Genomic DNA, 26,482 nt, shown 5'->3' on the forward strand with positions numbered 1-26,482 from the left:
GTACATGATAACAACCGGGACCGACGGCTTAATGTGCTCTCCGAGGGACGGTGGGGAGACCCACTAGGACTGCACAAACACCCAGACCACGGCAAACACCTGTATGGCCAATACAAATGTTTGTCATGTGCGGGGATCGAATCCGCAACCGCCAGCGCAACAGGCTCCATCCATATATCCATAGCTGTGACCTCTGCGCCAACGCGGCGTCAAATAGCCTGATAGCGTTCGTTAATTATGATACGTCCATCCACAGTAGTGTGGCGTGATGGAATAAGCTCTGATCCTTCTCCTAGATGGAGAATGAGACCTATGCGAGCAGAGAAATATCACTGACTGAATCGTGTCGTGTCGAGTACTTTAATACTTGGTGCACTACAAATATGTTGTCAATGATTGTTTCCGTTTAATTTACTGAAAAAATATCTAGTCTAAAACCACCATTTTTTAGGGGTATGTGGACAAGCCTCTGACACAGTGTCCTATGTATTTTTCGTACTTATCTGTCAAACCAAATTGTATCGCTTCATCCCCCTATCAAATTAATTTCATTACATAAAGCGAGAAATTTTAGGAAACAAGATCCAATCAATCACACTGGTCACTATGATAAACAAGAGAAAGAGTCAATTAAAATAATGTAAAGTTCAGGAATCAATCAGCTTTGGGATGAGCTAAACGAAATATGCATAGGAACATTAGGGTACAATCATTTTAATTAAATTTGAAGAGAGAAAGAAGACAAAAAGATTAGTTTATATTTGAAGGCATTATACATATTTTAACTTTTTTCTTTTAAATATTTTTTACTGTTTTAGCACGGGTTTTAATTGTTGTAATTTTTTTTTTTTGATCGTTGGTTTTATACTTTTATTGATGAGTTAATTTTTCATAAGATAGATATTTATTGTTAGTATAAGTTTCGAAGCAACTGTTTAAAGTGTATTGCATGCTGAGTTAGCCTATAAGTGTGGTGTATAGTGTAAGATATTCTGTTTAACTATATAATTATGATAGAAACCACTGTATACTACGTTGGCTTCCTATGTAAATAAATAAATAAATAAATAAAGGCAGGAGAAAAATATACAAGCAAATCTTAAAAGTAATTGAGTAGAAAAAATTTCAAGTATTTTATCTGCTGATTTGAAAAAAATTTGATGCCTTTCATTCTTTCAACTATTTTATATCAAACATTTAGAATCAAAAAAAGTATCTAAAACATATCTATTATCGAGATGAAATTACTGAAACCAATTTCCACCACCAAAGTCATTAACATTAAAGATCTCTAAATTCAACAAAGTAAGACGCTTAAATTTCAATTAAAGTTGAAGAAGAGAAAGAGATAAGGGGATCAGATATTTACCAGTCAACTGTCCATTAGGTCTTGCTGGGGGACTCCAGGTCAAATCAACTGCCCTTGCGGGAGGGGCCGCGGCTGTGATCCGGAGGTCTCGGGGGGCGGAGCCCGGGGCGGCCTCCAGTGACGTGTTTGATGCAAGCATCGACCATGCTGACTCACGATCACCTAGAGGACAAAAATGCACAAAAATGGAATATGGATGGCACATTACAGGACAGATTGTTGGTATTTGTCACATGACAAAAAGTTAGTCAAATATTGTCCTAAATGAGTTTTCCCTTTGCAATTTTTAGTTTTGTTTAGAAATACATCTACGTCTAAGCAATCCCAGGATTTCAAATAAAGTGGGTTCAAACGCGAAGTTAAATAAGTGGTATTTAATTATTTAAAACATACTGTCATGGTTCTAAATAATGATGGTCGTTTTTATTCAAAGGGTATTTTTAAGGTCAGAAATGCAATTACCGAGCCAATATCGTAAATGCTGGTATACTATTTTATCTGTTTCTTGCTAAAAAGCTGTAAACCATCACTCTCATCGTCACTGCTGTTCAGTCCCCACGTATTTTTACACCACTGTCTTATATTTTCTAAAGTAGTAAACTCAAAAGTCTGCGTTAAGGAGTAAACTCCCCTTCACTCTAAAAGAGTAACTCACCCTTGATGAGCTTGACGGCGAACTCGTAGTGTGTGTAGGGGCGCAGGTCGTCCACCATGCAGTTGAGGTCCGACACGTTGTATACACGAGTGCGCCCGCCACCCGACCAGCGGACGGCGTAGCGGCGACCGTCTGTGGCCGTCTACATACATACGCACACTTTTATATACTTCTATTTGATACAGCCTGTAACACCCCACTCCTGGGCATAGGGCTCTTTCTCCACGTCGATTTTTTTTTATATCACTAGGTCGGCAAACAAGCGTACGGCTCGCCTGATGGTAAGAGATTACCGTAGCTTATAGACGCCTGCAACACCAGAAGCATTGCAAGCGCGTTGCCGACCAAATCACCGATCTCCCCAGGGAGCTCTGGTCACCTTACTCACCAACAGGAACACAATACTGCTTGAAAACAGTATTATTTAGCTGTCATCTTCTGTAAGGTCGAGGTACTACCCCAGTCGGGCTGCTCCGTATTTTAAGCAGGAAATTTCCTGCTGTGCCCTACCTCAGTAAATAGAATAATCAAAGCTAAATCTACCACGCTGTTCTACTGCCTTTTGTAGATATATTCCCTACTATGTGTAACGATTCCATCAGATATCTATTTGATGGCTTAAAGTGTTCTCCGGAGCACGTTAGGAAGTCCCAAAGAGACAGAAAACCAGACCGGAAACAAATATTTGTAAAAATACAAATATCCATCCCAAGTGGGAATCGAATCCGCAAATAGCCGATGCTTTAGGCACCTACACACACAACTACACCAGAGCGGTTATCGCAAACATTTCTGTATTATTTCTGTGATGTAGGTAGTATGTATTTATTTAATTAGTCTTTTGAGGGTAAGATAAATCTTTTGTAAGCAGTCTCTCATTAAAGCTGTAACCGGATGAACGTAGTTTCTTTTCAATAAGCCTTCGTAGGATCCCCAGGAGTCCAGAGATTTCTCAGTGGCGACGATTATAACGATTATCACGCGTGCACATTAAATAAACTCAGTGTTTGACTGTAATATGTGTAAAAGTGCCGGAACTGTGCGGTGTTTATTATAGCGTTGCGAACAGTGAGCACAAAAGATGGCGGTTGGAAAGATCGGTGCGTTTGACGTGGCTAAGGACAATTGGGACACATATGTGGATCGTTTAGATCAATATTTTATTGCCAATAATGTAAAAAGTGAGTTGAAAGTCGCAACTTTAATTACGGTCATTGGTAATAGTGCGTATGAGTTGATGGTTAACCTTTGTAGCCCGGACAAACCGTCTTTAAAAACTTATACGGAGCTTGTGGCAGTAATGAAAGGTCACTTAAACCCCAAGCCGAGTATGTTGGCTGAAAGGTTTAAATTTCGGCAACGGATCCAGAAACCAGGTGAAAATATCGCGACATACTTCTCGGAACTAAAAAGACTAAGCAAGGATTGTTCTTTTACGGCAGACAGCTTAAAAGAAAACATGAGAGACCAATTCGTGTGCGGCTTGGTAAACGATGACATACGGCAGAAATTGTTTACCGAAGACGACAGCATCACTATCGACAAAGCGTATAAGCTGGCCTTGTCAATGGAGGCGGCAGAGACGAACGCAGCATTAGTGGAGGATGGTACGAGGGGCAGGAACGGCAGCAGCACACAAGAAACCGCGACCGTACCCGTGCACAAGTTTCGACAGAGCGGCGGCGGCGACGGGTGGCGCGGGGTGACCGGCGGCGGCAGCGAGCGGCGCGGAGCGACCGGCGGCGGCAACCGGCCGGCGAGGCGAAACACGCGCGTGGCGCGTGAGTCAGTGCAAGCTAGCGGCGGCGGTCCAAGTACCACAAGCGGAGCGGGCCATGACGAGTGCAGAGTTTGCGGGGGCAAACATAATTCAAATACGTGCAAATTTAAGCTATACGTATGTCGAATTTGCACTCAAGAGGGACATTTAAAGAGGATGTGTCCGAAGTTGATAAAAAATAATTCTTTGCATAATATGCAAGAAAACAGACTGAGAAGCGACGGCGACGGCATCAGTGGCGCTTACTCGGCGGATAGCGACAGTGACGAGGTAATAGTACCTATTAATCGCTTATCAATTGGACAGTGTAAGCCTATTATGATTTCTTTATGTGTGCAAGGCTATGACTTAAAAATGGAATGTGACACGGGGAGTGCAATCTCTTGTATTAATTACCAGTTATATCAAAAAATGTTTTCAAACTTACAAATTAAACCCACAAAGTTAGTTTTAAGGTATTATACGGGTGAACTAGTGTGCCCGGTGGGTGTTATTAGGCCAGTTGTAAAATATAATAATACAGAAAAGATATTGGATTTGTACATTATTGAAAATGGAAATACAGTTTTATTAGGTAGACAATGGATGGCGGAGTTGAACATATTAGTGTCAAATTTACAGTATAATACAGTTAATAATAATAATTGTGAAACCGGTTTTAACTTCTCGGAATTTAGTTCCAGATATTGTGAAGTATTTGCGGACGGTCTGGGGCGGTTCACGGGAGGACAAGTGAGCATTCGTGTGCGTGAGGGAGCGCGGCCGGTGTTCATGCGCGCGCGGCCGCTGGCGTATGCGCTGCGGGAGCCGGTGGAGCGCGCGCTCGAACAGCTGGTGCGCGACGACATCCTCACCCCCGTCGACCACTCGGACTGGGCAACACCGATCGTGCCCGTTGTGAAGAAAGACGGTACAATTCGAATCTGCGCCGATTTTAAGTTGACTTTGAATAAGGTTTTGGAGGTCGACCGTTATCCTTTACCTAAAGTAGAAGATCTTTTGGCTCGCTTGCATGGGGGTGAAAGATTTAGTAAAATAGATTTGTCACAAGCGTATGCTCAGCTGGAACTGGATGATACTAGGAAATACGCGGTAATTAACACTCATAAAGGGCTTTTTATGTATAAACGTTTAGTATATGGGTTGTCGTCGAGCCCAGGGATTTTTCAACGGTGTTTAGAGCAATTGTTCGCAGATATGCCTCACGTGGGAGTATTTTTAGACGACATTATAATAACGGGGAGGGACACGTCTCAACACTTAGATAATTTACATAAAGTTTTCGAACGCCTGAAGTCCAGTGGTCTGAAAGTAAAAAAAGAAAAGTGCTCTTTCTTTGTGGAATCTCTTGATTATTTAGGGCATGTCATAAGTAAAGAAGGGGTACATACGTCTAAAGATAAAGTAGAAGCTATTGTTAGAACTCCGATTCCAAGAAACGTATCAGAGTTAAGGGCTTTCATTGGGATGGTCATGTATTACGGAAAGTTTATAAAAAAATGTAAGTTCAATCCTTACACCACTGTATAATTTGTTGCGTGTCGGTGCGAGATACGATTGGAGTGAAGCGTGCGATGCGGCGTTTTCGCGTGTGAAGCGGGCGCTGAGCTCGAGTGAGGTGCTGGTGCACTACTCGCTGGAGCTGCCACTGGTGCTGACGGCGGACGCCAGCGCCGCGGGGATCGGCGCCGTCATCTCACACATCACGCCCGGGGGCGAGCGGCCCATTGCGTACGCTTCGCGGACACTTAACTCGGCTGAACGTTCGTACGCACAAATAGACAGGGAAGCATTAGCCATTATATACGGTATCAAGAAATTTCACCAGTATTTGTACGGTAGGAAATTTATTTTGAGGACAGACCATAAACCTCTAACATACATTTTTGGTAGTAAAGTAGGTATACCCGTTATGGCGGCGTCTAGGTTACAAAGATGGGCTATTATCCTTTCAGGTTATTCGTACGATATAGAGTATGTTGCATCTGCCAAAAACTGCGCCGATGCACTGTCACGACTGCCGCAACAGACAAATAAAAATAAAACCGTAAACGAATATACTTATTTAAATTTCGCGGAAAGTTTTTTGCCAGTGACAAATGATGACGTGCGCGTAGCAACGGCTCGGGATCAGGTGCTGAGCAGGGCGATGGTTTATATACAGTCGGGGTGGCCGTCTCAGTGTGTAGACGATGTGTTGAAGCCGTATTTTAATAGACGACATGAGCTATATATGGAACGGGGTTGTATTATGTGGGGCTACCGAATTGTAATACCAACGTCATTACGAAACACAATTTTAAAACAATTACATGTTAGTCATATGGGTATAGTGAAGACGAAATCTATGGCTCGTAGCTATGTGTGGTGGCCCAATATAGACGCAGACATAGAAGCGACGTGCCGCGCGTGCGAGACTTGTGCGATGGAAGCGACCGCACCGCCGCACGCCGCACCTCGCAGTTGGCCATATTTAACCCAGCCGTGGAGTAGATTACATGTAGATTTTTTAGGCCCGTATCAGGGAAAAATTTTCTTTATAGTTATTGATTCCAGCTCAAAGTGGATCGAGATATTTGAAATGAATAAAACCAACGCTACAGCTGTAATTAAGGTAATGCGGTCGCTATTCGCGCGTTTTGGCCTACCATTAGAGGTAGTATCAGACCAGGGCCCGCCGTTTACGAGTACAGAGTTAAAGGAGTTTTTAGCTTTAAATGGTATTAAACAGTCGTTTTCTCCAGTGTATCATCCGGCTTCAAACGGGGCAGCAGAGAATGCAGTCAAACTATGCAAGCGAGCAATAAAGAAAGCCATCCGTGATGACGTAGATATTGACACAGCATTACAAACTTATCTACTAGCTTATAGAAATAGTATTCAAAGCACAACCGGGGAAAGCCCTGCTATGCTGTTGCAGCGCAGACCGTTGCGGTCGCGTTTAGACCTCTTGCGTGGAGATCACGCGCGCCGAAACCAGGTGGAGAAGGCACAGCGCCGGCAGATGACGAGCTCTGGCGCTGAGCCGCTCCGAAAACACGCAGCGGGCGATGCGGTGTGGGCTAGAAACTACGGAAGTCAGGACAAATGGGTAAAGGGAACAGTTATAAGCCAAGAAGGTTCGCGTAGGTATGTAGTAAATAGTGATGACGGTCGACTTCTAACGAGACATAACGATCAGATTAGGCGCAGAAGTCGACGTTCTAGTATAATATACCCAAATGCAACGCCCGAGGAGGCCAGTGAGGATGTCGTCGAGCAACAGCCGCCACCGACAGTAGCGACGCCTAGGAATAGTGAGGGGACGGGTAGTGGTGAAGTAGGAGGTCAGGAACCACCGCTGGTGACTGATGCATCTCCAGCAAAGGATTCGCCAACCCGTAACGTGAGCGCGTCACACTCGCCGTTGATTAATAATAAATCACCGACCGCACCTACCGCGAGTCCCATGAAGCGTCCCACCCGTATTGGTAAAAAGCCAGTTAGATATGGGTTTGAGTTTGATTAGGTTAGTTATCTGAGAACACGAAATCATTAATTAGATATACTTAATCATGTTTAATATAGCGTCATAGTATTTAAGTAGATAGTGTGGTTGTAATAGATATAAGTTAGATATAAGTTAGATATAAGTTAGATATAAGTTAGATATAAGTTTGATACAGATAGTTTTTTAAAAGTAAGTATTTGTATATTGGAAAATGCCTTAGTTTAAGTGTGCAGTAATTTAAGTGTGGAGGTGTGATGTAGGTAGTATGTATTTATTTAATTAGTCTTTTGAGGGTAAGATAAATCTTTTGTAAGCAGTCTCTCATTAAAGCTGTAACCGGATGAACGTAGTTTCTTTTCAATAAGCCTTCGTAGGATCCCCAGGAGTCCAGAGATTTCTCAATTTCCTTCCTTTTCTTGTTAGCACGTTTCTCACCACGAAGTGGAGAGCATGTGAGGCCATTATTCTGTCTGTTTGTAAATGAATTTAATACAACAGTTTTTTTGCAATTTACAGTTAATTGCCTGGCAGATTAAGCTCTAACCCTTATCCAAATAATATACGATTGATTAATAATGTTGCCACGCAGGGCTGTTTACACCCTTTTTTGGCCTCCTTCTTGCAACTTGTCACCTTGTAACGTAAAGACTCAAAATTAAATTGTACTTAAAAATTCTATTGAGTTTTAATTTTATTAAGGATCTATTATGTATCAAATACAAATTAATATTGGAATTAACGTAAATTTTGAATGAAACTTACTTGTCCTTTCGGCAACGTAGGATCTGTCCAGTACACGACCGCAGTCGTCCCGCTTAGCATTATAACCTGTTATAAAAAAATTCTGACTCAAAGACTTGTGTAAGGCTTTTGATTATCTGTAGCACAAACTTTTTAACTTTTTAAACAAATTATTTAATTTATTATTGAAAATTCTTCCTTTCTTCTACTTCATAAATAATTACAAGTGATATAAATATTCCGTTTTACAAAATAAACTCAATATTACGAAAAGGGATACCACAAGGTTTGATATTTGGATACCAATTTCTTCTTATGTACATGTTTGTCTGATTCAGCCTGTGACGTCTGTGTGAGCTTAATTTAGAATTAATCTTTTTTGCACTTACGTATAGCAGTAAATTAAATGACTATGGTTCACAATATGTATGTATGAAAGGTTTTGTATTTTAGATATTTTTACTACTACATGATGATGGACAAAAAAAATAACGTTTTTTTTTTTTAGTTCTGTTGGCAGAATCTGGTGTTGTAGAACATCAGTCCAATTTCATATCTGGTTTAAATTTGATGACAGTTAATAATTTAGCATTTAAGTTATTAATAAATGTACCTAAGTATATAGAATAATATCTATTAAATATTTCAATTGACGTTCTTCCCACCTTAACTCCCACGGGTGGTATAAGAGGCGGCGTCTCATCCTCCTCTTCGTCTGGATCGTCCGGCTCGTCCGCGTCCGGCTCATCCGGCTCATCCGGCTCATCTTCATCTGGCTCAGAGGGTTTTGTCCGCACGGTGGCATACACCGCTGGTCCTAATCCTAGGGCGTTGCTCGCGCGTAGTGATATAACGTATTCTGAGTTCGATTCTGATTTTAATGGGAAATAGAAAGATCGATTAATGATCGATTAAGGAGTTACTAGCTTAGCTTTAATTTAATGAAAAAAAAAACTATTTTCATAATTTTTTTATATTATTCTAAAAAAAAGAAATCATAAAATTGAAAATACATTTCCGTTTAAAAGACATCCATCAAACTATAAAGTTGTACTTGTTGAATAATAGTAAGTAAACAATATATTATATAATATTATATTATTAGTATATTAAATAATAATATGTCAATACCGTCACGACATAACTACGTAAAAACTATTATTAGTCCAATCAACACGTACAAAAACGTGTTTAATAGAATAAAGCTCCTAAAATTATCTGCGATAGCTCATTCGATTCGGAATAACGTCTAGAATTTCTTTTAAGGGTTTATTGGCACATAAAATATTGCTATTGTTATAAACAATATATTTAAGAAATTTCGAAAAAAGGACCCTGAAAGAGGACCTTCTAAACTATTTAACACGTTTTTGAACTTGTTAACTAGAATATATAGGAATGTAGTTATTACAGATAACAAAATAACATTTAAGAGCCATTTCACAAAAATCGGTAACAATCCGCGAAATTGCAATATTTTGACGTCGTTAATCTCAGTGTTGGATGCAATAATCTAATTTATATTCTTGAAATATAATAGAGCAACCTTTGTTGTAGTCCATAGTCAGATCAGAATTTTGATTTATATTATGTGTATAAAATTATTAACCTTTTCATCAGCCTCCTCCCTGGGTAAACGGTCGCAATGTATACTTTGAAGTCCTACTTTTCAATAACCTCTACGTTGAAACCATTTTAAAAAAATATCATAATATGTGGAATATAATTTTGTTGTCCACTATCATAGATTTTTATTCCATTTGTATCTCTATTAAACGATAAAAAAAAATTTAAAGTTACGAATATTTTCCAAATAAGTACAATTTTAAAAGAGATATTTCTCTTAGAAAACTAAGAAATTTTAACGAACTATCTTCATCAAAGTAAACTTACATCATTAAGGAATACAAAAAAAATAATTAAACGATGTTATTATTTTTAATACATTTTATATTAAATAATAAAAATATAGTATATATTGCCACGCATCAAGCCCGGTAAATCAGTCGAGCGCTAGCGCTCTTAGAGGTAAGGTCCACGCCAAATTCTGCGCAGCCGTCTCTTTCGCTCACACGCGCCAAGCGCCTGTTGTTATAGCGGATAAAACGCATTTGATACTTTCATAATAAAATATAAATAAAATAAACATATTACGAAAATGACTGTAAAATAATATAATGATAATTTCTGTAAACAAATGTATAATTTAATTTTCTTTTCTCACACTATCAATACAAAAAGGGATTTCAATCTGTTTGTCTTGTTATTTGTTAATTAATATGTTTGTCGGTGTCGATGTCATTAAATGCTTTTTTATTCATATCGTAAATATTAGATTCATTCGTAAACTGAAAAAACTAAATCAATTTAAAAAAATTGTTTCATAAAATTGATTTTTTTAATTTTATTTTAAATTTATTGACTGTTGTTATATAACATACTTGAAATTTTTAACAAATTAATTATGTAAAGAACATTTTATACCATAGTTATAATTTTTATTATACATCAGAAAATGATCACGATGGTCTTTTGGTTGTCACACTATACGTACTAGCACAAAGATCGCGCGGCTCGTACGACTCGCGCGATGCGACCAAATTTACCTAAACTTGCAGAGCGTAAAATTGTGAAATGGCTCTTAATGAGTTAGTAATGAAAACAAACAATAGTCCTCACCGAGTCCCCGTATAACATGCGAGTGGGCGTGAGCGGGTAGTTCTTTCGAATGTTCATCGGGCACACCCAGCCCCCAGCCCAGCCAGTAGCCACGCACTAGAGCTCCACCCCCCTCACTACCCCCCCACCACACTGAGATCCAATCGCGACCAGCACGGGCTGAAGACCACAGATAAGTTAGGGGAAGTTACAGAATAATTTATAATCAAGTATACAGTGAATAATCAACAACCAGACCAGAAATAAATATTTGTATAAACAAAAATGTTCTCTCGAAGCGGGAATCGAACCCGTGACCACCGGTGTTTATTTGCCGCCGACACGGTACACGCACCATTACACTAGAGCGGTCGTCAATGAAATCGGTCAAGATTTATAAAGTAATAAACAAAACAGGAAATAGCAAAAGCAAATGACCAGCTTGAATCAGATCAACAATAGCGAAGCTAAGATAAAGATTTTTAACTGAGGTAGGGCACAGCAGGAATTCCCTGCTCAAAATATGGAGCAGCCCGACTGGGGTAGTACCTCGACCTTACAGAAGACCACAGCTAAATAATACTGTTTTCAAGCAGTATTGTGTTCCTGTTGGTGAGTAAGGTGACCAGAGCTCCTGGGGGGATTGGGGATTGGGTCGGCAACGTGCTTGCGATGCTTCTGGTGTTGCAGGCGTCTATAAGCTACGGTAATCGCATACCATCAGGTGAGCCGTACGCTTGTTTGCCGACCTAGTGATATATAAAAAAGGTGGTAGAGAAGGTACGGACTGGTGAGTGGTGGGGGCCGGTCGGGCACGGCGCTGTCGACCCGGCGCCGGCCCAGCGTGGCCGCCGCCGCCCATTCACTGAAGGGGCCCGAGCCGTTCGCGTTCATGGCGCACACGCGGATCTGCACACCAAACCAATTTCAATCATCATCATCATCATTCCAGCTTATTGCAGTCCACTGCTGGACATAGGCCTCCACAAGTTCGCGCCAAAAATGCGTGAACTCATGTGTGTTGCCCATAGTCAGGGAAGGCGGGTTGGTGACCGCAGGGCTGGCTTTGTCGCACCTAAGTCGCTGCTGCCCGTCTTCGGCCTGTGTGTTTCAAAGCCAGCGGTTAGATAGCTATCCCGCCATCGGTCGGCTTCTTAAGTTTCAAGATGGTAGTGAAACCTTGTTATCCCTTAGTCGCCTCTTACGACACCCACGGGAAGAGAGGGGGTGGCTATATTCTTTGGTGCCGTAGCCACACAGCACAATTCAATAATAAATAAATAAATAAATATTTACACAATACACACACGGTCGTCTGTTCCTAAAGTAAGCAACTTAATGCTTGTGTTATAGGTAACAGTCGATTGGTATATAGCTACATATATATTTTTTTTCGATAAACATACTTATAAATAATACATATATAAATAAATATTTATATTACACCCAGACTCGGGGTGGGAATCGAACCCACAACCCTCGGAACAGAAAGCAGGGTCACTACAAACTTCGCCAACGGGCTAATCATAAATCCATCCATCCATCCATTTTGGCCTAGCTCGTTGGCGCAATTTGCAGTGGCCCTACTTTCTATTCTGCGGGTAACGGGTCCGATTCCCGCTTGAGTCTGAGCGTATAAATATATATATATATATATGTGTGTGTGTGTGTATTCTTTCTATGTATATATTATATAAAAGAATAAAAAAGAATATATATAAAAAAGAACGCTATTTCACTCAGCAGTTACCTATAACACAAGCATTGAGTTGCTTACTAGAGGAACAGACGATCGTGTGTGTATGTGTTATTTCTAAAAAAAAACAAAAAACAATCATACTTAAGCTATAAACAGACATTTAACACTTAGAATCAGAACCTCTACTATCTCTACCTAATACCCCCCCCCCTGAATAGAAATCCTACCACTAGGACCTATTTGGCTTCGATGGACCGGAAACAAACACAATACATAAGTAAAAACGTCCAGAACACGGCACATATTTGAATGAACAATACAACCCGGGTCTGCCAGCATAATAGCCACAAGCTACTGCTGTTCCCGTTGCGCGAGCGCATCGTAACATTAAAATTATAAATAAATAAGAAATAGGAAGTGTATACTTAATGGCCCCCGATATCCGGCTTCGAAGGACCAGAAATACACACAATACAAACACGAAAATTTGCACTCAATGGTCTCTAATAGACCGAGAATCCGATTGTGGAGGATCAGAAACATATACAAAGTAGCTAAAATGCCATCAACCCTCACCTGGTAAGTAGTGGCAGGTTCGAGTCCGTGCAGCTCAGCGCGCCTGGTGTCGGCGGGAGTGGTGAGGGAGTCCGCCCTCTTCTTGGCGCCCGCCCCCGCCCCCGCCCCCACCCCCGCGGGGAGGGCGCGGTAGCGGAGCTTGTAGCCCGTGAGCGGCCCGCGGTGGGTGCGCGGCGGGGGCGCCTCCCAGCGGACCAGGAGCGACTGGGGGGAGGGTTGTGGACAGTTTCATTTTCCGTACAAGCTTACTGATATACAAATTTTGTGTAATAAAATAATTGTATGGTAGTCTATGGTTGAGTGAGAGATGACATATGAGGGAAACCAAACCCAATGAAAGTCAATCTAACACTCTATGAATCTTGTCAAACAACAAGGTATTTTCTGTATGAATCCTCGAAGGACCAAAAAAATGTATGGTACAGTCTATGGTTGAGTGAGAGATGACTTGTGAGGGAAGGTATGAGGGAAACCAAACCCAATGAATGTCGATCTAACACTAAGTTTATTAAGATTATTTTGAGTATATATAGACTGAAGTACAGACGTCATTCGACGTCATTGGTAGCAAACAAATATCAATTTCATTAGAAATCTGCATCAGTCAAATAACAATTTCGTAATAAATCAGCTAAATTAAAGAGATTACTAATTTGCAAGACAATCATACTGCTCAATGTGCGATAATCCGTACAAACGTGTAGGTGATTTTTATTTTATCTAAATTTGTAAGTTAAAATTAAGTCTCGGAATTTATCAAGCGTACTTATGATGTAATATTTTATGGCCTAGAAACTTTCTAAATGAGCATAATAGAAGTCCATCTGTAAGTTTAAAATTCGTTAAGTTACGTACATAAATAGGCAGAACGTAACAAAACAACACCATAACACTAGAACACTAAAGTACACTGCGTTGGAGCTGTGTGAGTACACTGCGTAGGAAATGCCTGATAGGGCAGAAGTAGTCATTCCATGGATGATGGCGACGAGTGACAATTGGCAAAGAATGTCGGAGTATGTGAGAGTGGTTTTGCAGGAGAAGAAAAAAGAGGAGAAATAGGAATCGGGGGACATGCCGTTATAAAACCGGCAGGGTGGAGTACCAAACACCTCGAAGTAATGCTAACGCGGTTCCGGGGTGTTGGTTACTAAAGCAAGTGAGGAGGGTTTTAGTGGGTAAAAATCCTACACTACCTACTAACAACAGCCAAAAGGTGTCTTTTGAAGATTTACCTCCTCTCTTTATAAAAAAAAAAACACTGCGTTGGAGCACAACTCACCGTGTCGGAAAGTGGCGTGGCGGTGACGTTAGCGGGCGGCGCGGCGGGCGCGTCGTGGGCGGTGCGCGCGCGCAGCTCGGCGGAGGGCGCGCCGCCCACCGCGCACACGCGCACGCGGTAGGCGGCCGCGGCGCGCAGCCCGCCCAGCACGGCGGGCGGCCGCTCCGCCCACGCCGTCTGCTCGCGCCCGCTCTCCACCTGCCGCCCATGGGAGTTAAACCTCTTTACGCTCGACTTGGTCAGTGAGCGAGTGTGCGTGACGAGAGCGTTACGAAAAGTGTGGTCGGACGAGGCGAACGGAATTGAGGAGTTAGTGAAGATAGAAAGTCTAAAGCACACTCGTTTTTATTCAACGGTTTTATTTAGCTCACCCCGTTTGTTTTATTTTTTATTTATTATTTATTCTTGGGTCAAATTTAGTAATTCAAATTTCACCCTCTTCCTGTCAACCGATTAATCTGAAATTTTGTATACACTTTGGATTTTGGTGACAATACAATTATGTTTATTCATTATTATTATAAATTCAAGATGGCCGCCGTTACAAAATGGCGGATAATTTATGTTTTATTAATCCCATCAATATGGGTATCAAATGAAAGGGCTCAACAAGCAGAATACAATATACTATAAAAAATTGAAATACAAGATGGCGGCCGCTACAAAATGGCGGCTAACGTAGGTTTTATCGATCCCATCAATATGGGTATCAAATGAAAGTGCTCAACCAGTATAATCAATGTACTATATAAAATTAAAATCCAAGATGGCGGCCTCTACAAAATGGCGGATAACTTAGGTTTTATCAATCCCATCAACATGGGTATCAAATGAAAGGTCTCAACAAGTAGAATACAATTTACTATGCAAAATTGAAATCTAAGCTGGCCGCCGCTACCAAATGTCTGATAACAATTTTTTATCAATCCCACCAATATGGGTATCAAATAAAAGGGCTTGACAAGAAGAATACAGTGCACTATACAACCTCAATATTTAAGATGGGCCTTGCAATAATGAAGCACTAAATGAATTAAACAGAATGCGAAATAAAAACTAAAAAGTAGAAAATAAAAATAGGTAAAAAAACTTTTTAAGTTAAACGGTTTTATGTTAAACATACATTGCAATGTTTAAGATAAATGTACTAAAAACCAAAAAATAATAAAATAGATACAGTCGTGGGAATTATAAACATATGCATAGGCTAGACTAAAATAAAACCGTGGGGCACGTCAATTGTCTACAAGTTGAAACATCTCTTTTATTTACATGGAGTGTATAACTATTGGAATTTCCATGAGCAAGAAAATAGTAAGTAATTTCCTCACCGTCTGCGGGCCATCTGCCTATTTTAACGACGAATTAAACGATTCTTTTATCGCACATTAAGTCGATAATTTGTAGACAATTGACGTGCCCCACGGTTTTATTTTAGTCTAGTCTATGCATATGTTTATAATTCCCACGACTGTATCTATTTTATTATTTTTTGGTTTTTAGTACATTTATCTTAAACATTGCAATGTATGTTTAACATAAAACCGTTTAACTTAAAAAGTTTTTTTACCTATTTTTATTTTTATAACAATGGGTGTTACCCTACGATATTCAAAGTTTTCAGCTGTATGTTTAAAGCAGTAAATAATGTAGCCACCCCCTCTCTTCCCGTGGGTGCCGTAAGAGGCGACTAAGGGATAACACAGTTCCACTACCACCTTGGAACTGTTAAAGCCGACCGATGACGAGATATAATAAGCAACGTCTTCGGTGCGACAAAGCCAGCCCTGCGGTCACCAACCCGCCTGCCCAGCGCGGTGACTATGGGCAACACATATGAGTTCCCGCCATTGAAGGCCTATATCTAGCAGTCGACTGCGATAAGCTAAAATTATGATGATATTCAAACACTCTTTTGGGCATATTTTTATGATATTTTATTTTTATTATATACTTATATTTTTCATTGAACCGTAAAATAAAATCTGTTTGCGCCACTAAAGTTTAAAAGGATGATTTCAGAGTTATTTTCGCTGTACTCTAACAAATGCAACACGAGATAAACGAAAGCCTTTTTACGGACAAGTATACAATTTTTTTTTTCTACCCAAATAGACATTTTTTACCTAATCATGTAAAAAGAAAACACTCACCTCGGTGTAATAGATGGCGTATCTAGCAGGTGGAGTGCGCGCAGAGCCCGGTAGGGGCTCGGGCTCGTCCCAACTGACTCTTAAGGCGTGGGCCCCTGCCGGCTCTACGCGTACGTTGAGAGGGGGCCCGTATGACAGCTCCTCCGGAGGGGTCGTGGCTTCGATCATCTAGTGTGAAGTTTTAAGATATTTGTTGATATTATTTTTAGGTCACACTTTACAGAGTTTAATGAAATATTTACCATCAATAGATTAAAGGAATTGCCAAGCGAACTCTATTATTTTTATCAAACTTATATCCAAGAGACGTAGACGTCAGTGGCGTAGCGAGGGCGGGGAGGAGATCAAGGGGGCATCATGCCCCGGGCGCCAATCACAAAGGGACTCAAAATGGTCCGCAAAACAAATAATTGCTTGACGTATTATAGTTTTCGAATTTGGCTAAAAAGGTATAATGTCCCTGGGTGCGAGTTAAGCTCACTATGTCACTGGCTGACCTAGGTCTTTGAAATGAGGCAGTAACCAGAGACATGGACAGATTCAACACGTGTCATCAAATATAATGTACCTTCTGGTGTTCTACAGGGGTATCACATGGATCCTATATTCTTCATAATGTTCAAAAATAATTTAGGAATGAAATAAACTTAAATTCCGTTTAAAATGTAAGCAGGAGAGTTAAAACTTTACCAACGCTCACATCTCAAGATGACATTGAAGTTACATAGAGAGAAATAGATGAGGTATAATAACGGAGTATAAGTTAAATTATGAAATTAAACAAAGAAAAGTGTAATGACTATAATGAAACATGACTTTTTGATGGTAATGGGGCGACTCCTTCCATGAACATGGTTGCTGTAAAGTATCCTAATCGTCGGGCATGTAAAAAACTTGATAAACCGCGATAAAATCCGAAAAAGTTGTTTCATTATAATGAGTGAAATTCGCGTAAGCATTAGATAAAAAAATAAAAGATAATATAGCAAAGTATATTACTACAATAGGCTATATGCTAAGCCCGGAAAATACTGAACACTTTTTACTACAGCAGTAAGCAACACATGACTAACAGAACAAAATCGATATCATAATGAATATGTTTACACTTAAAGATGCTTGAAGCCAATAAAAGACTAGACAAAACCCAGTTGTATTCTTAACTAACCTCAGTAGGAGGGGATATTGCGTGTTCGGTGAGCGCTAGCGCCTTGAACTGGTAAGTGGTATTCGGCTGCAGTGACGCCACATTCATTTCGTGGCGACGGGCTTCACCACGAGCGAGGCGCTCACTGAAAATATAAGAAATTTTGGTAAAATTGTGCAAATTTGTCGGAAATTATTGTAAATAATAACTTCCCCTGATAGATATTACATCTAAAGTACATTGATTTTTTTTGAGTTCTTCCGAAAATCCTACCACACCTAATCCATAAAGGCTATCTTAGTCTAACCATATTTGTTGTTATTTTAATGAAATATAGCTAGATTTATCAAAATATTGAATACAATACGCTTATTAGGCCACAGATATAAAATAACTACAAAATATTACGAAATTATCCTAGTAATACTAGCGGACCCAGCAGACGTTGTCCTGCCCGAGATACAGCTACCAATTTTGATTGCTGACATACCATGCAGCAGCGCCACATACCGGACCCGATTTTATTTTCAAACCAGCCATGAATCCATAAATATATGTACAAAATTATAACCAAATCGGTTCAGAAGTTTAGGAGGAGTTTAGTGACAAACACACGAACAAGAAATATACATACATTATATATACATATAGATAAAAGCTTTTTCGTAATCTTTTTCACGACGCCAAACTCAAAAATCATCTTAACTTTACTTGGACACAATTTTAATGACTTTTTACAAAAATAACTTAAACTCACCGCTCGCTCCCTTTGACTTTGTAAAGTATAGCGTATCCCGTAACTTCCTCCAACTTATGCTCGGGTTCTTCCCAAGTTAGCGTCACGAACCTATGTTTGACAATCACAGCTTTCAAGTCTCGCGGCGGAGATATGACGCTAGCATTACCGGTCTTGAACTCCTCGGAATCCAGTTCTTCAGCAGCATGTATGGAATAGTCATTATCAAGAGCGTTTTCACTATAATCGTCGTATACGGGTTCGGGTGTGTAAGCGGAGGAGGTCTCGCCTAGAAAGTCTAGGTCTTCGGGAGTTGGGTCTAGGGTTCGGTCGAAGTCACCGGAAATGAGGGTGTTGAAAATGTCTTGGGTGGAATTGGTCAATTTTGGGAGAGGTTTATCTGTAAGGAAGAATGAAAAATAAAATTAATATAAAGAAAATTGAACAAAATTATAAAATTACAAGAACAAATTGAAAACAAAACGCTTGAAAAAATTATAAACAAACTATAAAAATAAAATGGCTTGTAAATAAATATAATAAAGCAGAAAACAATGAAAAGAAATAAAAACAATATTATCGACCTAAATTGACAAAAAATACACATATGTATATGTAGGAAAGAGGAGGTCACACTGGTTGATTGCAATGTAAGGTAACACAAGATAAAAGTTAACGAGGGGGAGACGAACTTCTTAGCATTCGATGGAATCACCGTGCGATGCATTTATTATACACGTTAGAATGACTCGAGTAATAGAATTAGTGAGGGTAGGTGATTATCGAACGATGTGCTAGGTGGCGTGATCGGTGCATCTGTTGTTTATAAATTCCTTGCTAATTGCGTACGACAGCGCAGGTGCCGATATATATTATATTAAGAGAATAGACAATATACAGTTAATTACTCTTCCCAAGTAGTGTCGTGTTCCTATTGGTTAGTATGGTAGAGCTTCTAGACAGGGTCGAGGATAGGGTCGGCAACGCGCTTGCGATGCTTCTGGTGTTGCAGGCGTCTATAGGCTACGATGATTGCTTATCGTAAGATGGGTCGTACGCTTGTTTGCCGACGTAGTCACTCACCATGCGGTGATACCAGAAGTCGTAGTGGTGCAGTGGCGCTGCCTGCAGGTGAGGAGGCTGCACACTGGAATACACCCGCGTCCACATCTAGCACGCCGCGGATTCGGAGCGATGTACTGTCGAATGATAAAAAATAATCACCATCTGTTATGCTATTAGGTGATATGTGCTGTGCTGTGCGATCGAAACGGCCATTTTGAATGAGAATATTTTGCGTTTTGTTCGACGAATTTATTATTTCCAAATCGGCTCATTTTTCGTTCTACTATTTTGACGCTATCACCAAGGAAAAATAAAGTTTGATGTACGTAACAGTATAATTGATGATTGATGAGCGCAGCGTGACGTCACCTACAAGCACGCTCGCTCCACTCACCCGTCCACCAGCGCGATGTCGTGGTCGTTGGGCGTCAGCGGCTCGCCGTCCTTGAGCCAGGTGACGGCGGGCGCCTCGCAGCGCAGCGTGACGTCACCTACAAGCACGCTCGCTCCACTCACCCGTCCACCAGCGCGATGTCGTGGTCGTTGGGCGTCAGCGGCTCGCCGTCCTTGAGCCAGGTGACGGCGGGCGCCTCGCAGCGCAGCGTGACGTCACCTACAAGCACGCTCGCTCCACTCACCCGTCCACCAGCGCGATGTCGTGGTCGTTGGGCGTCAGCGGCTCGCCGTCCTTGAGCCAGGTGACGGCGGGCGCCTCGCAGCGCAGCGTGACGTCACCTACAAGCACGCTCGCTCCTCTCACCCGTCCACCAGCGCGATGTCGTGGTCGTTGGGCGTCAGCGGCTCGCCGTCCTTGAGCCAGGTGACGGCGGGCGCCTCGCAGCGCAGCGTGACGTCACCTACAAGCACGCTCGCTCCACTCACCCGTCCACCAGCGCGATGTCGTGGTCGTTGGGCGTCAGCGGCTCGCCGTCCTTGAGCCAGGTGACGGCGGGCGCCTCGCAGCGCAGCGTGACGTCACCTACAAGCACGCTCGCTCCACTCACCCGTCCACCAGCGCGATGTCGTGGTCGTTGGGCGTCAGCGGCTCGCCGTCCTTGAGCCAGGTGACGGCGGGCGCCTCGCAGCGCAGCGTGACGTCACCTACAAGCACGCTCGCTCCACTCACCCGTCCACCAGCGCGATGTCGTGGTCGTTGGGCGTCAGCGGCTCGCCGTCCTTGAGCCAGGTGACGGCGGGCGCGGGCCGGCCGCGCGCCTCGCAGCGCAGCGTGACGTCACCTACAAGCACGCTCGCTCCACTCACCCGTCCACCAGCGCGATGTCGTGGTCGTTGGGCGTCAGCGGCTCGCCGTCCTTGAGCCAGGTGACGGCGGGCGCGGGCCGGCCGCGCGCCTCGCAGCGCAGCGTGACGTCACCTACAAGCACGCTCGCTCCACTCACCCGTCCACCAGCGCGATGTCGTGGTCGTTGGGCGTCAGCGGCTCGCCGTCCTTGAGCCAGGTGACGGCGGGCGCCTCGCAGCGCAGCGTGACGTCACCTACAAGCACGCTCGCTCCACTCACCCGTCCACCAGCGCGATGTCGTGGTCGTTGGGCGTCAGCGGCTCGCCGTCCTTGAGCCAGGTGACGGCGGGCGCCTCGCAGCGCAGCGTGACGTCACCTACAAGCACGCTCGCTCCACTCACCCGTCCACCAGCGCGATGTCGTGGTCGTTGGGCGTCAGCGGCTCGCCGTCCTTGAGCCAGGTGACGGCGGGCGCCTCGCAGCGCAGCGTGACGTCACCTACAAGCACGCTCGCTCCTCTCACCCGTCCACCAGCGCGATGTCGTGGTCGTTGGGCGTCAGCGGCTCGCCGTCCTTGAGCCAGGTGACGGCGGGCGCCTCGCAGCGCAGCGTGACGTCACCTACAAGCACGCTCGCTCCACTCACCCGTCCACCAGCGCGATGTCGTGGTCGTTGGGCGTCAGCGGCTCGCCGTCCTTGAGCCAGGTGACGGCGGGCGCCTCGCAGCGCAGCGTGACGTCACCTACAAGCACGCTCGCTCCACTCACCCGTCCACCAGCGCGATGTCGTGGTCGTTGGGCGTCAGCGGCTCGCCGTCCTTGAGCCAGGTGACGGCGGGCGCCTCGCAGCGCAGCGTGACGTCACCTACAAGCACGCTCGCTCCACTCACCCGTCCACCAGCGCGATGTCGTGGTCGTTGGGCGTCAGCGGCTCGCCGTCCTTGAGCCAGGTGACGGCGGGCGCGGGCCGGCCGCGCGCCTCGCAGCGCAGCGTGACGTCACCTACAAGCACGCTCGCTCCACTCACCCGTCCACCAGCGCGATGTCGTGGTCGTTGGGCGTCAGCGGCTCGCCGTCCTTGAGCCAGGTGACGGCGGGCGCGGGCCGGCCGCGCGCCTCGCAGCGCAGCGTGACGTCACCTACAAGCACGCTCGCTCCACTCCCCCGTCCACCAGCGCGATGTCGTGGTCGTTGGGCGTCAGCGGCTCGCCGTCCTTGAGCCAGGTGACGGCGGGCGCCTCGCAGCGCAGCGTGACGTCACCTACAAGCACGCTCGCTCCACTCACCCGTCCACCAGCGCGATGTCGTGGTCGTTGGGCGTCAGCGGCTCGCCGTCCTTGAGCCAGGTGACGGCGGGCGCCTCGCAGCGCAGCGTGACGTCACCTACAAGCACGCTCGCTCCACTCACCCGTCCACCAGCGCGATGTCGTGGTCGTTGGGCGTCAGCGGCTCGCCGTCCTTGAGCCAGGTGACGGCGGGCGCCTCGCAGCGCAGCGTGACGTCACCTACAAGCACGCTCGCTCCACTCACCCGTCCACCAGCGCGATGTCGTGGGCGTTGGGCGTCAGCGGCTCGCCGTCCTTGAGCCAGGTGACGGCGGGCGCGGGCCGGCCGCGCGCCTCGCAGCGCAGCGTGACGTCACCTACAAGCACGCTCGCTCCACTCACCCGTCCACCAGCGCGATGTCGTGGTCGTTGGGCGTCAGCGGCTCGCCGTCCTTGAGCCAGGTGACGGCGGGCGCGGGCCGGCCGCGCGCCTCGCAGCGCAGCGTGACGTCACCGCGGGCCCGCGCGCGCACCACGCCGCCCTCGCGCAGCAACACCCGCGGGGCCGTCTGCGGACACCGCCGTCACAGCTGAGTAAGTCGCTGGCCATAGTCCTCTCTCTCCTCGTAGAAGAAAGGTCGGGGCTTAATCCACCACTTCCACTACCAGTTGGTAACCCCCATCGAGTTAGACGATATCGAGAACCGGGGAGCCGAGGAACTGAGAGTGGCTTCAGAGGCCAACCTCAATTTAATCCTCGGCCTGACTCGGTCAACCTTAAAGGGGGATATGCGGCCAAAATCAGAAAGGCCGCCGGTTCCGTTAGGGAGGTGTTGCAATCCCTAGTGGTCCGTACCGAGACGGACGAAATCCGAAGGCTGACAATTGTCGGCTCGCGAGGGAGTTGGAACTGGTTCGCGAGGCGGTGCGGGCCTATAGACGGGAGTTCGAGGGGAGCCGCAAAAAGGTGGCTGAATTCACGAATGTGAAGGAACCTGCCTAGTGTCAAAATTGTGGATGACCGCCTGGCGGCCCTTCATTTCCCGGCTGCCTCTCTTTCCCAATGGCTGGGGCAGCAGACCGCTGGCGAGTGCCACAAGGGCCACCATTGCGGACAAAGCCAGTGCGACGGCGGCCCCCAGCGCAAGCGTGGGTGCGCAAGTGAATTTGGAGAAGCTAACCGTCTTTCCCTAAGCATCGAGCAAAGGAAAGGGGAAGGGCAAAGGGAAAGGAAAGGGGAAGGGAAAGGTTAAGGAGGTGGAGTGGACCGCGTTCGGTCTCTCCACCTCAAAGGAAGTGACCCCTCAAGGGAAGGAGGGAGAGGGGGCCAAACCCCTGGAGGAGCCGGCAGCAAGTTGGACATATGTCGTTCGCCGCAAAACGGCGGCGAAAAAGCAAACGACTTCTGCGCAGCCGGCTGAGAACCTGGCGACCAAAAACACGGTGGCCTCAATGCCGCCTACCAAGAAGGTGGCCTAGAAGCCTAAGCAGGCGCTCCGCCACTCAGTGGCCGTAATAACCAAGTTACGGCCGGAGGCAGTAGCCAGGGGGCCACGCACGGGTCGATATTGGTCAAAGCAGAGAGCAGTATTGATCTCAAGGAGTTGGGAATCGGCCCGCTCCGGATCCGGCAGTCGGCGACCGGAGTGCGCCTCATCGAGGTGCCCGGCTCTACGAGCGGGGAGAAGGCCGATGCCCTCGCCACTAAACTAAAGGAGACCTTGGATGAGGAGGCAGAGGTGCTCAGGCCTGAGAAGAGTGGCCCTCCGCAGGGGTTTTGGTCGGTATTGCACCCCCAAGTGCTGAAGACGACTTACGGAATGCCTACCCGGGCATCCTGGATATCACCCGTGAATGGGTTCCCTTGCGATACCAAAAAAAAGACACCATATCTGTTTAGGCTTAACACACAATAGTGACGTCACTAGTGCCAGTGGTAGGAATGTAGGAGTGAAGTGGGACGAGTACGCACCATGACAGATAGCTTCGTGTGGAGTGGTCTGCAGTTCACTAATACTAGTGGTGGGCAAGGGGGTGGTAGTGGTCGTGTTATAGTACCATGACGGTGAGCTGCGCGGAGTGGTCGGCGGAGTCCAGGCGGTTGGTGGCGCGGCACGTGTAGGCGCCGGCGTCCTGCGGCCGGGCCGCCAGCACGCGCAGCGAGCCCGACCCCACCAGGTACAGCCGGGAGTCCAGGTCACTGGGGGGGGGGGGTGTTAGCAATCGAAATCGAAAATTATTATTTACTAATATTATAAAGAGGTAAAGTATCTAACTTTGTTTGTATGTAGGGGGTAATCTTCGCTAATACTAATCCGATCATGAAAATTCTTTCACTAACAGAAAGCTACACTATTTAGGAGTGACATAGGCTATATTTTATTGTAATTGAACAAAAAATTCAGCAAATAAGAAAAAGATTAAAATATAATATCAAAATGGTTAATAAACTAGCGCCATCTATCGCTATTAGAAAACAATTTATCAGTTTTACGACGTTATTAATTTAGTCTTATTTTAGTCTATCGACGACGTTTTCTCGATTTTTAATAGATGGCGTTGGAACAACATATTATTTATTTAAGTGCTATAAAATTTGTTCTTTAAAGTATGTTATTTGGTTAATATAATAAAAATTAACGCCCAAGGAAGTGGGCACGGGTCGGCTAGTTATTTATAAATATCACATACATCACACCCAGATTCGAGGCGAGAATAGACCTCAAACGGAGCAGAAAGCAGGGTTTCTGCGAACTGCGCCAACGGGCAAATCATAATTATTATTAATAAGTCGGTTATCATAATTAATAAGTCAAGTTACTCCTATGTCAATAATGCGGAAACACACACAAACAACCAGATAACGGCAAATATCTGTATGCGCAATACAAATGTATGCCATGTGCAAGGATCGAACCCGCTATATGTAATTCATTAAACATTTGATCGACTGATTGACTAGTTTCATGTTCAGTTCTTAACTATTCCCATAATTGAAAAATTATCAATAAATACTAACTTGAGATCAATAGCCACGCCGTTGTTTAGCCAAACCATTTCCGGTTTAGGGTTTCCGACGGCCGCGCAGTCGAACGTCACCGAAGCACCTGAAAACAATTCATCAATTCGTTAATTCGATTATAATCGTATATAATCGAGGGTAGTGTACAAAATATTAGAATATTTTTTACACTACCCTCATTTGAATGATCGTGATTTTAGCTGTCCCAAATGACACATGTAATTTTGCCAGATGAAGAAGACACAAGAAGATTGATACATGCGAAATTCCTTAAAATTTAATAGAGATTTTAGAATACAGACATAGAATTTAGCCTGCGATTGACACACAATTAAAGTCTTGCAGGTTAATTGTTTTCTTTACCATTGTTATGTATAAATGGCGCCCAAAGTGGGGCTCACTATCTCCAACTTACAAATTTTTTTTTCATCATTTTGGTCATAACATAGTTGTGTTTGCTAGCAAACGAAAAAAACCAATTTCAATTACATCGACAAGTACCTAAATACAGCGTAAGTAGACGAAAAAAAATTAACAAACGCTCTAGTAGTCACTACGATTTTCGAGGGTTTCCCTCGATTTCTGTGGGATTCCATCAACATATCCTGGGTTTCTTATTATGGTACCCTTGAGATATCTCGTTTTTTACAAAAAAGAACAAATTATTAAAATCGGTTCATAAAACACGAAATTTTCCCCGAACATACATATATATATATATATATACGGTCGAATTGAGTAACCTCCTCCTTTTTTGAAGTCGGTTAAAAACAGATCCAAACAAGATAAATATCTAATAACGTGTTAGGTAAAACATAGCCTTTGATATTATCAAAAACAAAAAAAAAATACCAACTTAAAAACGAGTGATCTTTAGACCACACGACTGAAGTAAAACTTCTGCACAATAGGCCTGCACAGTGTCTTCGATATACGAAACGCAACTGGCTATGAGAGAAAGAAAATGCGCGCTCGCACTTCTCTTTCTTGCTCCGTTCGCCTCACCCGATCCTACTTTTTGTAACGCTCTCGTCACGCATACACCAACTCACTCTCACTCACTCCCCAAGTCAAGCGAGCGCAAAGAAGTTTTACTTCAAAAAGCTTAGTTACCTTCCATTACAGTGACAGGTTGAGGCGTTGTGATGAATCTCGGAGCAGACTCTAAATTTGCAAGTTCGCTGTTTACCCGCAACTCCACTTCCGGACCTAATCTGTAACATACATATACTGTGAACAAGACATAACATGACATAACATGACATACCAAGCTAGAGGCTTTGAATTAAGCTACATATACTAATTCGTTGATTGATTCAGCCAGTAACATTCCACCGCTGGGCACAGGCCTCTTTCTCCATGTTAGAGAAGGTTCGGAGCTTAATCATACAAATCATACACACCATTCCTAAGCTATATAAAACAAATCCTGTCCGGATTGTTATCATGTACACCTGATAGCGATCGTTACTCATAGTACTGAATGTATCCGCCAACCCGTATTGGTGCAGCGTGGTAGTTTAAGCTCTGTTCCTTCTCTTACGTGGGGAAAGAGGCCTATGTCCAGCAGTGGGATAGTACAAGCTGAAGCGTATAAAAAGT

The 26,482-nt window shown here is 44.2% G+C and overlaps 1 protein-coding gene across 1 annotated transcript in view; it reads right to left on the reverse strand.

Annotated features, from left to right (window-relative positions):
• LOC123667685 (neogenin) overlaps positions 1-26,482 on the reverse strand; it is a 52,749-nt gene that overhangs the window by 19,256 nt on the left and 7,011 nt on the right. Inside the window, exons 5-20 of the mRNA XM_045601526.1 lie at positions 25,994-26,094; positions 24,878-24,965; positions 23,917-24,058; positions 22,261-22,427; positions 19,370-19,485; positions 18,308-18,686; positions 17,572-17,695; positions 16,404-16,571; positions 14,251-14,448; positions 12,969-13,172; positions 11,482-11,602; positions 10,715-10,873; positions 8,701-8,906; positions 8,057-8,122; positions 2,025-2,166; positions 1,370-1,531 (exon numbers count right to left, since the gene is read on the reverse strand). Coding sequence (XP_045457482.1) covers positions 1,370-1,531; positions 2,025-2,166; positions 8,057-8,122; positions 8,701-8,906; positions 10,715-10,873; positions 11,482-11,602; positions 12,969-13,172; positions 14,251-14,448; positions 16,404-16,571; positions 17,572-17,695; positions 18,308-18,686; positions 19,370-19,485; positions 22,261-22,427; positions 23,917-24,058; positions 24,878-24,965; positions 25,994-26,094 — 2,543 coding nt within the window. The remainder of the gene's footprint in view (positions 1-1,369; positions 1,532-2,024; positions 2,167-8,056; positions 8,123-8,700; positions 8,907-10,714; positions 10,874-11,481; positions 11,603-12,968; positions 13,173-14,250; positions 14,449-16,403; positions 16,572-17,571; positions 17,696-18,307; positions 18,687-19,369; positions 19,486-22,260; positions 22,428-23,916; positions 24,059-24,877; positions 24,966-25,993; positions 26,095-26,482) is intronic.

This window comes from Melitaea cinxia, chromosome 29, assembly GCF_905220565.1.
Source record: "Melitaea cinxia chromosome 29, ilMelCinx1.1, whole genome shotgun sequence".
Classification (NCBI taxonomy): Eukaryota; Metazoa; Arthropoda; class Insecta; order Lepidoptera; family Nymphalidae; genus Melitaea; species Melitaea cinxia.